At 42.5% G+C, this 13,477-nt stretch overlaps 1 protein-coding gene across 1 annotated transcript; it reads left to right on the top strand.

Annotated features, from left to right (window-relative positions):
• The first annotated feature begins 6,311 nt into the window (after positions 1-6,311).
• On the top strand, positions 6,312-11,844 carry tmdd1 (transmembrane and death domain 1). The gene is made up of 5 exons (XM_069659654.1): positions 6,312-6,381; positions 6,774-6,965; positions 8,635-8,754; positions 9,547-9,699; positions 11,516-11,844. Exons 1-5 carry the CDS (start codon positions 6,312-6,314, stop codon positions 11,842-11,844), a joined length of 864 nt encoding a protein of 287 aa, XP_069515755.1.
• Positions 11,845-13,477: the final 1,633 nt, after the last annotated feature.

Raw genomic sequence — 13,477 nt, 5'->3', positions numbered from 1 at the left:
CCAGCTGTGAAGGAAAAGAAGGTTTTTCATGTATTTATTTGCATATACATTATAAACTAAGAATCACTATTGGTTAGAGGTGAAATTATTATTTTTTTCAGCCATTTTTAGGGATATAAGATATTGGATTTTTTGCCGATATCCGATATGCCGATATTTTACAACTCATTTAGCCGATTACCGATACCGATATTTTTCATCAGATCATCAACTCTCTTCCGTATTGGAATTAGCGTACAGTATAATGGTGATACTCTTATCACATTTGTTACAACGGTCGGGGTGACGGGTCTTGAGATGGTTAATCAAGTTTGTAGTGTTGAAAGACTTTGCCTTGGCTCCTCCTCGCATCACCGAACACTCCTCGCATTTCGGACACTTTGAAAAACTTCCACACCACGGACATTTTGGCTTCTAACTCTCTCATGCTGCAGGTAGACACAGGTGACGTCATCACGCTGCGCCGCGCAGGTCTTCTTCGCACCGGGGATATTGCGCCGAGGTTGGGCATTTAATCAAGTATGCAGCAGCCCATTATTTACATTTGCGTGTTGGCGATTCATTTTTAAGCCAATATCGGCCGATACCGATAACGTGCCGATAATATCGTGCATCCCTGGTCATTTTAAAACCAGAATAATGTGGAAAACTTGCTGGTTTCAGCTTCTTTAATGTGAGGATTCGCTGCTTTTCCTTGTCATTAATAACAGAAAATGAAAAGCCCATGGGTTGTTGCTGGGGTTTTTGTGTCCATTAATAAAAAAGATGATTTTACTTTATTTTTTTCATCGTCCTTTTATTTTTTTCAGTCCTTCTAAAAGCTGAAATGTTTCAACTCTTTGATTTTAATTGTTACTTATGACAGTTCATGAAGAGTCTTTGGGCTTTAAAAATAAGCGTTTTGAAGACATAACATTTTATATAAAAGATAAATTGTATAAATGGAAAAAGAATCTGCAGATTAATCAAAAAGGAAAATAATCATTATCAGACGGTTCACGGTGTGATGACCACCGGAGCTAAAAAATACCCTCCTGCAGAGCCTCCCTCAGTGTGGTTAGTAAGCCGTGCGCGCGGCTGCCTCCGAGCGGGGTGTTCTTAGAGGCTCGTTTTTCAGCTGTCACTTTCCAGAGGTCCAAAAGATTACCTCCAACAAGTCGCACTGTCCACAGCTATCTGGCCCCACACAGAAACACAGAGGTAAAGCTCCGCCTGTCTCTGGAGAACAACAGCTCATAACTCACAGATATTGGTGTCCTTGTCAATAAAATCACATATAAAGAAGATTGGGCTCGAATGGATGTGCTCTCTGGAGAAATATCTCGTCAGGTGAGGGCTGGTGCAGCTCCTCTACCTCAGGAATGTGTCTGCGCTGTTTCTCCTCAACCACCCACCCGCCCCCCCCTCCCCCGAATCCTGCCATTGTGAGGGGAAGGAATGCTTTTCAAAAACTTGGTCCTTTCACAGAGCGGGATGTCGGGTGTCGCCCCATTCTTCACTTGAGGCTGAAAGGAGATGTACTTGCAGCGAGAGAACAGAGCTGCAGAGTCTCCTGCTAATAAGATGTTTTTATGGATGTGTTGAGTCCTTTTCTAAAAAAGTACAGTAATTATTGTGCAGATGGTCGTCGAGTTAATTGCATTGTTAGAATATATTACAAAGTGGATTCGAGGGATTTTGAGGCTGAATGGTGCTCAGAGCGAAGAATGTTTCCTATTAAACAGCCTGCAAAAGCACGTTTTTTTTTTCTTTTTACAGCTGCAAATTATCATTCAAATATTTCCGGTGAAAGGGTTTGAAGGGCTTCAGAGATGCTGTGGCCTAATGAAGAATGTGGTTTACTCTGGAGAGCGAGACAGGAACGAGCAAATTACAGAGAGACTCATCAAATAATGAACATGAGGCCCTTATTAGATGAATATTACATTCAATTTCATTTGTGAGATCATGGCTTCCTCGGAGTCTTCTTTGAAAGCCTTTGAAGTGGAGAGGACGTTGTGTCTGTTAATGAGAGATTAAAGGAAATATCACTTTACTGTACCTGCTGTGTGCTCAGATTTGGGAATACTACCTTCACTTTGATTCCTGTGTTTATTGTCTATTTTCCTCCATTCTTGGCAGGAAAGCCACGCCACATGGCAGGGTGTGGCGGCATTTTACGCCTGATAGATGGGCGGCCCTACTCAGGTGCTTGAATCCTATTGGTCGATGCGGTCCTCTAAAAAACACCAATACCTGACTCAGGTAGAGAAAAAAGTCAGAGAGACGACAGACAGCAGATGGAGAGCTGTGCCTTCAGTCCCCTGCGAAGTTTGCTTTGAATCTTTTTGATTTGCTTTGCATTCACAGAGTCACCGGGGACCTTAAGGAACGAGTCAGGTAAGTGATGCATTTTAAGCAAGGTAAGGCATTCATCTGTGCACAGAGAAAGCTAAGAGTCTAATCTTGCAAATGCTTTAGAAGGTAGATTTGTCTAGAGCTGCAACTACAGGCAAGAATCTGTTACAAAAGTACTTGTGGAGCATTTATTAAGACGATAAGATCGCCTGGAGAAATCTTGGAAGCAGCTTTTTTGTGGAGATTTAGCAGGAGATTTAGCAGGAGATTTTAGGGCGTAGGAGGGCAGAAGTTGAGTGAGAAAGTGTGGAAGTAAGTGCACAAAAGAAAGGAAAGCACAGCCATCAGAAAGCTTCAGGTGTGTGGCATGAGCGATGTGTTTGGTCGGTGTTGTGTTTCCCCAGGAGCAGGACTCGGAGGCACACAGATAGTGAGGCAGGCCGTGTGGTGTCTGGTGGCAGCAGCGGTGGGATTTTTTTTGGGGGGGGGTTGCATCACTGATGACTAAACAGCCGTTCAGCTCAGGCCTGTGATAACGTGCCAGAGTGCAGGATTTCAACAGAAGAAGCCTGAAAGCCTGCAGCCACGGAGCAGGGCAGGCCTGGTCTCGCTCAGGCGCAAACTTTCAGCCCGGAGAAAAGGGAGAGGCCAACATCCCATTCCTGCTGCACCCACCGCCTCCCCCTCAACCTCGGAGGCGAAATCGTAAATCACACAGTCCCAATCGCCCGCTCTGCACCAGGTGCCAGAGAAGGCCTCCGTCCTGCAGCTTCACATTAAAAATAAGGCTTAAGCACTCCTGCAATAAACACGCTGATTGTGGTGCAGCACTTTGGGAAAACTGTGTTCAATCGGCGCAACAAAAAATCAAAAAATGGGAATGATTCAGGATGTTTTGTGTGTTTTTGCGTCTTACATTTCAGACACTTTCTGCGAGATTATTCCATGTGTTCTATCCTTCATTCCACCGGAGTCTGTATCTGTATTCAACCAGATTTCAGTGGTGTGAAGTGTAAGAGACATGGGGATACGGCTACACAAGCTAACAGTCACAATGCCAGAAGCATTTCAAACAAAAGTCAAAGAAGTAACTCCGTTTGCTCCACTTTCAGTGTTTTTTTTCTCCACAGGATCAAACTGTTTGTGTGATGCATTGAAGGTTTTATTCCCTGCAACATATAGTAAAAATCTGGTATGCATGTATTTTCATCAGTAAGATACTGAACAGCTCAGAAACATGAATAAACTTCCTGACCTCGTGCCCAGTGTTTCTTTTTTTTTTCCTCCAAGTGCAACATCTCAAATCATCACGGAGCCATTATACCACCCACGCCCAACTTTCTGTGCTTCTCAGCCCCAGAGCATGATGGGGTTTTTTTTTTTTTTTCATTAGCCAACATGGAGAATTTGAGACTCAGCCCACACAAACAACCTTTACTGTTTGGCAAATGAAGCTTATTAACAATTTAAAACATGCCCTCTCTGTAGCCCACACAATAATGCCATTAAACATGTTTCTCCGTGCTGGAGAGATGCAGCTCAAGCACGCAGAGAACACTCTCCTCCCGTAATGCACATCAAAGACACAAAAGTCTAATGTTACTGCTCTACTTTTGCATACTTTAATATTACACACTCATTTTCTTCTCCACAAAGCATACCTATTTGTAAAGCCAGCTATACAGATTTCACATGTAGGCTAGGCTTTTTATTTTTGTATCGAACCATCAATTTTAAAAATGTGAAATAATAATAATAATAGCGCACAGCAAAGCTCCATATCCTTCAAGTCTCAGTGGCATGACATGGGCGGCTTCTTAATGTATTCCTTAACAATATCAGGTTTTTTAAGTGCAGAGCTACAAGCAATGCTCGTCTCCTAGACAACATAACACAAACAGCATCTCGGAGACGAGGCTGTGTTCAAGTGGAGATGCTCAGAAGATTCTCTATTTACATTCAGCGGTCTGGTTAACTTGTACCAAGTGTGTATGTCAGAGCACAAACTCAACTCTCTCACACACACACACATGTATGGATAGGCTTTAGTCACTCTCTGCAATATCAGCGGTTATTCACATAAATATTTCACAATATCCATCACAAAGTATGGTGCTGTGTAATGCAAGGCCTGTAATTTCAGTTGTCAGATGATTCATAAACAGCCATTTTAATAATAAATGTAAAGTTTAATGCTTTTATCAAGTAAACATTCCAAACATTAGCCTGCACTAGCATGAGCAGACAAATGCAAGTTACTGCTTTAATTCTCTAGTGTGAGCAGGCTAACGTTATTTTAGTGACTCAAGAATGTCAGGCGTGTAAACGCAGAGCTACTAGCAATGCTCGTCTCCCAGGCAACATCACACAAACACAACATTTAGGATTGAGTCACTAGTTCAAGGGGAGATGCTCAGATCATGCTCAGTGGTCTGGTTAACTTAATGCTAATGTTAATGCGTGCATGCTCTAGTGTAAGCAGGCTAATGTTAACTAGGGATGCACAATATAATGTTAATATAGCTCATGTTAGCCTGCTCTAATGTGAACAGGCTAATGTTAGCTTATGTTAGCCATCTCTAGAGTGAGTAGGCTAATGTTAGCTCATGTTAGCCATCTCTAGAGTGAGTAGGCTAATGTTAGCTTATGTTAGCCATCTCTAGAGTGAGTAGGCTAATGTTAGCTCATGTTAGCCATCTCTAGAGTAAGTAGGCAAATGTTAGCTCATGTTAGCCATCTCTAGAGTAAGTAGGCTAATGTTAGCTCATGGTAGCCTGCTCTAATGTGAACAAGCTAATGTTAGCTCATGTTAGCCTGCTCTAATGTGAACAGGCTAATGTTAGCTCATGTTAGCCATCTCTAGAGTAAGTAGGCTAATGTTAGCTCATGTTAGCCATCTCTAGAGTAAGTAGGCTAATGTTAGCTCATGTTAGTCATCTCTAGAGTAATTAGGCTAATGTTAGCTCATGTTAGCCTGCTCTAATGTGAACAGGCTAATGTGCAGAGACATTAGCCTGCTCTAGTATAAGCAAGCTATGTAAGCTAATGTTGGCCAGCTCTAGTGTGATGAGGCTTATGTTAGCTACTGTCAGCCTGCTGAATTGAGAGTAGGCTAATGTTAGCTCATGGTAGCCTGCTCTAATGTGAACAGGCTAATGAAAGCTTATGTTAGTCATCTCTAGAGTGAGTAGGCTAATTTTAGCTCATCTTAGCCATCTCTAGAGTAAGTAGGCTAATGTTAGCTCATGTTAGCCTTCTCTAATGTGAACAGGCTAATGTGCTGCAACATTAGCCTGCTCTAGTATGAGCAAGCTATGTTAGCTAATGTTGGCCAGCTCTAGTGTGATGAGGCTTATGTTAGCTACTGTCAGCCTGCTGAAGTGAGAGTAGGCTAATGTTAGCTCATGTTAGCCTGCGCTAATGTGAACAGGCTAATGTTGGTTGTTAATGTTAGGCTAACGCTAGCCTTTGTCAGCTGGTCCTGAGACTTACTGATCAAATAGCACCCTAATGTGCTGCTTTAAGCAGAGTTATACATTTAAATTGAAAATATAGACAAACGTGATGGAATTTTAATATTTTTTGGAGATTTTATAGACTTTAATAAAATACTTTAAACGGTTTAATTTATCAGTAAGAAAAAATAAATAAATCCATTTATACATTCTTGAAGCACCTGTGAGGATCTTTCGTTTTATGTTGATTTTGGCGCCCCCTGTGGACAAAGCCGAACCTCTGACCTCTTTGCTGATTTTGTCCTGTACATGCTTAAGTGGTGGTTTTCAACCAAAAGCGAAAAACTCCTCACAGGAGCTTTAATGGAATATGTTGCATGGCGATAGTCTGATGCAAAAAAAGACAAAAAAATGCTGCACTATTTATAATTGAACAATTCTAGATCATTTGTATGTTTTGAAAGTAAACATGACACATTGTTAGCAGCTTGCATTGAGCCTAAAACTACTTCAGCGGACATGAAACTCTGGAAATTATGCGCCTTCTTCATCTCTCTGCTCCCGAGTTCAACACTCGGGGAGGACACAGGTGAGAGCAAACGTTCGTTCAGCAGGTGCAGTTACATCAGCAGCATGTCTGAGAAGAATTGAACTGAAGAAAAATCTCACAGTCAGACTGAATTTGCTGATTGTTCTGTTCTCTGTTGTGAAATGTTGATTATTCAGTTTCTATTCTCTGCAGCCGAGGAGGGAAATGTGACAGCTTCACGCCCCACAAGCAGCTCTTGCTAATTGAGAGCACAAGCATGGTGCAGAAATGTTGTGTGTATAGTGTTAGCATCACGCTCCACTAACTGGAATAAGCAGAGTACTGTAGCCATGCCTTAACATGACAGTTGAATGCAAGCTACAGTTCTACTGCCCTAATGGCTAACCAGGCCTCTTCCCTGCATTACTTTGAAGTGTGATCTTGCTTTTAAGTGTCGGAAGACCTCGGTGTCCACCAGCTGGAGCGTTTAGTGGAGCTGCTGACGCCTCGGGAGTGTGAGGACCTCCTGTTCGCTCTCTCTCACCCGGAGGAGAACATCTTTCAGCACCTTGAACGCCTCTCGCCAGAAAAAAATCAACTAGATCTCAAGCGTCGAGCCAAGAGAGACACTTCGTCTGCTGAGGGTTAGTGCTCATCATCAGCTGAAACACATCTCCCCTTAAACCTCTGGCACTTTGGACCACAGAAATAATTATGCTTATTATACACATTAAAGGAAAGGTTTATATTTTTTCTATGTAGTTATAGTAAATGCCCTTAATTATATTAAAAGGGTTATTTGTCACTGCAATTATTCCTCCTGTAAATACTGGCTCTGAAGAGATTCCTTCTCAAAGCAATGTAAGTGATGGGGCCAAAATCCACCCTCCTCCCTCTAGTGCACACTTATGTTCAGCTGCACGCATCAACTTTCACATCAATATCAACAGACAATATTAATGTTCAACTGTACAATTTTATATTGGAAAAAAGGTCAACCTCCTCTGATCTGGACATACACAATTACATCACAAATGCTCCAATCACAGCCCAGATTTTGGGTCATGTGATCTCTGAAATATTTCTGAACAATGGCGGCCATCCAAGCGCGTGAGCAGATTTGTATTAAATTGTTTGAGCTAGCTTAAATTGCGGTCGTACTGGGAGTTGCTATAGTAACGCCATAGTTGTGACTGGAACGGAGGAGTACAGAGAGCCTTGTTGCCCGTTGTCTCATCATGTTGCTTGTTGACGTTTACGCTGTCTCTTTATGTAAAAGTTGACACATGTATCACCACCTTTATTCTCAAGTCTTCAAATACCGCTTTGTCAAGGCTCTCCCGTCTCATGCAGACACACAAGGTATGTTTTGGCGTCTGCATAAGACTCACAGGGCATTCAGCTGACTCTTGTGGGTCAATAAGTGTCCACTAGCAGGGTTTTTTGTGCTGGCAGCGTCTATTTTCAAAACCGGTGCAGTTCAGCGTTTTCAGCGAAAAAAACACCCTTGGCGTTTTTTTGTCGCTGCGCTTTTGGACTTTTAGAACACCGCCGCGCTCGTCAATGTCACCTCTCAAAATCGGGAGGGGGTGGGACTTTCCACCGCTATTGTTGTTGACAAAGTTGACAGAGTCCTTTCATTTTTCGACGGTACAGTTTCCAGGTGTAGCGCTGCTGCTAATGCCAGGACACGATTCCTTTCCTTCGTTTTTATTGTTTTCTCTGTAAAATTTAATTGAATAAAAATCAAATATGAAGCGCACAGAGCGATTTAAAAACAGACTTAACGATCACAGTTAAGCGCTGGTTAGAAGCACTCTGAAAGTGAAGTCTTTTGAGCTGTTAAACCACTCTGCAGCAACATCAGACGTTTAAAGAAACTGGTCTTAGTGACACAGTAGAAAGGCTGATACATTTCACTTGGAGTCACGCTCAGTCAGGCCTATCGTAACCTTTTTTTGCCTGAACCTAGTATCCATCTTTTGCTTAGCAATGAACCACTGTTTTTAGATGTTTGCCCAATCATGTATAACTTCTTCAGGACTGGATATTATCAGAGCCAGTTGGATAGTCAGGAGGAATAAACAGAGCAATAACTCTTCCCACCCCTACATCTCCTTGTGAGGATTGTTTTGAGAACAAGAAATGTGAACTTCTTCTTTAAGTGCTGTAAGCTGCTATAAGACAAGCAGCGAAGTCCACCCTGAGAGCTGTCTGTTTCTCACACGTCCAGCTCAGCTCGGGGACTTTCTGGCAGCGTGCGGACTGTCAGAGACCTGTCTGTCTGACGGCCATATGTTTTGTGTTTACTAGATAGCGAGGCGCAGTGCCGGACGGCCCTGACAGACTGGCTGCTGAGGTACGGAGAGCAGACCTACTACGACAGGCTTTCACGCGCCCTGCAGCACATCGGCAGGACGGACATCGCCATCGGTGAGATGCAAATGGAGACAAAGGACATGTGCCTGCTGTGAATAACTTCTTTTAACATGGCCTGAAAGTTTAAATAGTTCACTTTTTATGTACAGCACAGTGTTGTCGAGACATCTCAGCATGTCCCTTGACAGAAGGAAATTGGAACAAAGCCTCATTTGGGTTCATGGCGGTGTATTTTCAAAAATGGGTTTATTTCGGTCAAGAAGGCCTCCTCACGACTCTAACAACAGCACGTAATTGCTTCATTACTTTGAGATTCTTTTTAATTGGAACTTCACAAGTGGCATATTTTTGCACGCTGCCAGTCTCTGGCATGTGTTGCCGTCCAGCGTGCGCACAACTCCACAGCCGAGTGGCGTTGGATGGAAGGAGGTGTAAATGATCTGACAGAGGACTCGGCGGAGCTGACACAAGCCACAGAACAAACCATCTGTTCCTTTCATCAGCAGCTTCGGAGGAAAAACAAGACAAGGAGAGGATGGGAAGACATGAGTTATAAGACATAAAGGAGGGAGGGGGGCAGAGAGGAGAGCGTGGATGCAGAATGCTGCAATTATCGTGCACTTGATTGCAGTTCTGAGAAGATGCACTCATACATAGAAACTTGCGTCTTGTACTGTGAGCGGAAGGACAGCCGCTGCTCTCCAGCCAGAACTAATTATGTTCAGGGCACCAAAACAACAATTACATTCAAATTTACATCTTTCATGGGATAAAATACAGACGTTCTTAGTGTTAGAAGTGACAGGGAAGCACTTACCAACTGTTTCTGTGCTCCTGTTTTTACAGAGGTGGGGAAGAACATCAACCAGGACAAAGTCTTGAGCCTGAAACGCTTCGTTGAAGACTACCACAAATATGTCAACTCTTTAAACGTCCCGCCGGTACAAACGGACACAAAGGACGGACAGCAGGAAGGCAAGAGGGTCAGGACGAGAAAGGGTAAGGTATTTCATCCTACAGCTTACAAGTAGAGGTGTTGTGATAAAATAATGATTCCAATACCTCCACATTTTGTATTGGCTGATATGAAGAACCCCCCGATACCAGTGTGATCAAAAAATATACATAATATATGTGGAAAAACACTGACTGCTGACATTTTGCTAGGTTTGACCAACATTATACTCTCTGCTTGCACCACACGGTTGTTGTTCGTTACTGCTGTCCGTTAAGTTGCCTCAAACCAGTTGATTGTTGGGGGCTAATGGTTATGGCCTTGGATTGGTGCATTTGTCAGCATAATCACGAATACCGAACACTGCATTTAGTGCAGAATTGGAGACTGATATTAGTATACTGGTACTGGTACTGGAACAACTCTAGTTCTGATACCCCTCCGATACAAGTCCAAAAAAACAAAACATAAATATTATTGGTGGGAAAAAAAAGATTACATTTACAATACAAAGACTAACATTTTCCAACCTTTGAGCTGTGTAACAATTTCCACTGGAACCATACTGTCACATGAAAATTTACTTGAAACCAGTCCAACCTTTGGATGGATGGATTATTAGCTGTGTCCCAAGTCAGGAGCTGCATCCTTCAAAGGGCGTATTTGAAGGCTGATTGTGTCACAGCGGCGCGTCAACGGCTGTCCCAATTCGAAGGCTCTTTTTCCCGGGCCACGAAGGCATGTATCCCAAGATTTATTGCGTGGCAATTCAAACGAGATGGAGGACTCGGCCGAGGAATCCACTTTTAAATGTAAAAGATTTAAGCTTCAACTCAATCGAATAGCAAACAATACAACTGTTAACATAAGGAAAGGAGCCATGAAACAAATTATCTTTAAAATAATAGGTTAAGTTGAGGCGTAACTTATGATAGCTAGTTAGCCCGCTAGCTACCTGTTGCTACGCAACAGAAGCGGCGTTGGTGATGCCCTGGTCAGGGCGGGAACTGCTGGTGACATAAATCCTCCGTAGACCAGACTTATTCAGTCTTATTTCAGTTCGTCTTAGCGGTCAACACAGGCTATGAATGAATAGCACTGCCCATGGCTGAGGCTGAATTTTAGGCAGCATTCGACGTTAGGATAGTTTGGAACTCCATTGTCCATCTTTCTCTCTCCGTCTCCCCCACTTTCTGGGCCCAGCTGGTCGCAGCAGATAGCTGTTCACCAATGAGTTTCTGCCTGTTTCAATAAGTTTTTCCTTTAGTGCTTATTCATGGTAGATTAATGTTGGGTCAAAGAGCATTGGAATAAACCTGCTCTGTATGTAAAGTTTCATTAGATTGTGCGTGATTACGTGCTATAGAAATAAAAATGGATTGATTGATGAAATTCAATGACCTCTACTTGAAAGACTCAGGAGTCTGGTACGCTTTAAAAATAGAATAAGTCTCAGTATGTGTGGTCACATCTCAGCCCCAAATATCCAAATATCTCTGGCTATTGATGTCAAGAGGAGACTCTCCCTCTGGAGACTGTCTGAATGACAAATGATATGTTTCACTGAGCCCGGAATCTATTAAGTGTTTAGATGAGATGCTGGATTAGATTTGGTGGCCGTGGGCATGCTTCCAACTCATTACTTCTCAACATCAACACTCTCACTCTATGAGGAGTATTTCCCAGGACACCTCCAAATTCAAAAATGTAATTATCACCTGTCCGGTTTTTTTCTTTTCTTTTCTCCGGGGTGTTTTATTCAAGCTAAAACTTGACGAAGATGCTCCCTCAGTCCTTTGAGATGGTAAGAGTGTCTTTCCTGTTTATATGTGTGCTTGTGTTTGTGTGTGTGTGTGTTAGTGAGGGACCTGACGTGGCGTGACCTGGATCTGATTGTGGAGCGAGCTCCTGTGCCGCTTTACCAGAAAGGGCCTTTAGATGTAGCTTTTCCGCTCCTGTTCGGCCTCCTGCTGGGCTTCGGCGGTACCCTGCTCGTGGGCATCACTACACTTCTCGTCATCGTCCACATCTCCAGTAGAAACCAGAAGAGCTGTGAGCCCAGTGTCCCCAGCAGCCCCAGCGGGAAGCTCAATGTTGGGGATGAAATGTTGGAATATGTCAGCTCACAGGAGGACGGCGGCTGCACAGGAGAGCAGCTTTGGGGTTTAAGTTGTCGAGGAAACCATTAAAGTAAAGCCGCGATGGCGTGCGTACAAACATAAAGATGCTTTCGTCCTCTCTTTTTGTTCCTTTATGTTTTCAGGTCTCTTTTAACCTTTGAACTAAAAGCTACATAACTAGAAGGAGCATTTTTATGCAGCCAGTCTTTAGTCACATTGTACTTCTGCTGATGGCCCTTGTTGTGTTACATTTGCTGTAAAATGTTGTGAAATTGGGTCGAAGGCAGGCGCCATAATCTTGCAGAGGGAGATTGTATAAATAAAATGTAGCTAGAGCATAAGTTACAGAACTTAGATAACCTTTACATTGTACAATTTTAAAAGAGATGGTATTTGAAGATACTGAAAAACAAGACACTGTAAAAACTTACAATGTGGGAACAGAAAACTGTAAAATGCCTTCTGCTTAAAAAATATAGTATTATAATATATTATAAATATTTTGTAGTATTTCTGTAATAGTATAACTAAAAATGTACAAAGTTAAAATAACTTCTCGAGTGTCAAGAAATATTTTCATGTTTAAACATTTGCAGTATATCAGACGCACTTGTTAAGCCCCCCTCCAGTGAAAATCTGGTGTTTAACCTAGTAAACATCTTCATGTGGTGTTCTTCATGTGCAAGACATCAGGGACAACATCAGCAGTCGTCTCCATGGCTGGGCCTGTCTGCTTTTAAACTGCAGCGTACCAAGGACAGGCTGAACAACATGTTTTCAGATTGGCAGGTTTGAGACGTCACAAACCTAAGGAGCCAATCCTGTTAATGGACAGGGTGACGCTATGCATATCATTATATGTAACCTATGGCAACCACTTCAGCGTTGCGTGAGCCAGCTATAACCGTCATCGTCATTTTTGCCAACTCACTGCTGACTACTAACGTTAACGTTACTACTGCTAATTACTACATTTCAAGCTAGCTAAGTTTCAACAAGTTGCCACTAAACGACGGCAGAGACGTGTTTTGTTTTCACGACGGAGGGGGCGGCTGGAAATTTGCATAGTGGGCGGGGCCTATGCAGATGCAGATTTTTAATGAGGGAGAAGGAGGAGATGACGTAATTTGCAGAAAAAAACACATCCGACACGATTTATTATTTAAAGCAGATCATTTTATATGTCTTAAAACATGACTGGAGCTGCTCTTTAAGATATATATATTTTTCATCTAAAAAGTGGGTGGTGTCCTAATAACAGTGTGACCGATATACCAGTATAAAATGCACAGAGAGGTATTTTTATTGTGTTACGGTATTTTACCCAGACGAGGACGCTCTAATCTAGCTAAAGCTTCGTCACAGACATGTGCTGCATGATCGCCAGTGCAGCCGCCACCCTTTACAACAATCAACGTTACCATAGGCTGAACTACTGCACCGTTAGCTAGCAGGATTATTAACTCGACATGGCGAAAACAGAAGGTAGGCTGTAATTTGTTTGCATTTCAAATGAATAAAAATAGTGTTGAAATAACTTGTATACATGTTTTTATTAATACCTATAGAAAACCTTTCTCCCTATCAAATACCCCCCAAAGTCTTATATTAGGGATTTTACGGTATTAAAAAACCTTTTACTTTGTTAGGCGCGAGGGAGCTTTAAAGATAAAGTACTCTAGAGAGCATCATAAGCATAAAT

Source organism: Semicossyphus pulcher, unplaced genomic scaffold (genome assembly GCF_022749685.1).
Source record: "Semicossyphus pulcher isolate SPU_LCO1_2020_fin unplaced genomic scaffold, fSemPul1.0.p SCAF_13, whole genome shotgun sequence".
Lineage (NCBI taxonomy): Eukaryota > Metazoa > Chordata > Actinopteri > Labriformes > Labridae > Semicossyphus > Semicossyphus pulcher.
The sequence above is the reverse complement of the archived record's forward strand: the minus strand, read 5'-3'. Positions and strand labels throughout refer to the sequence as shown.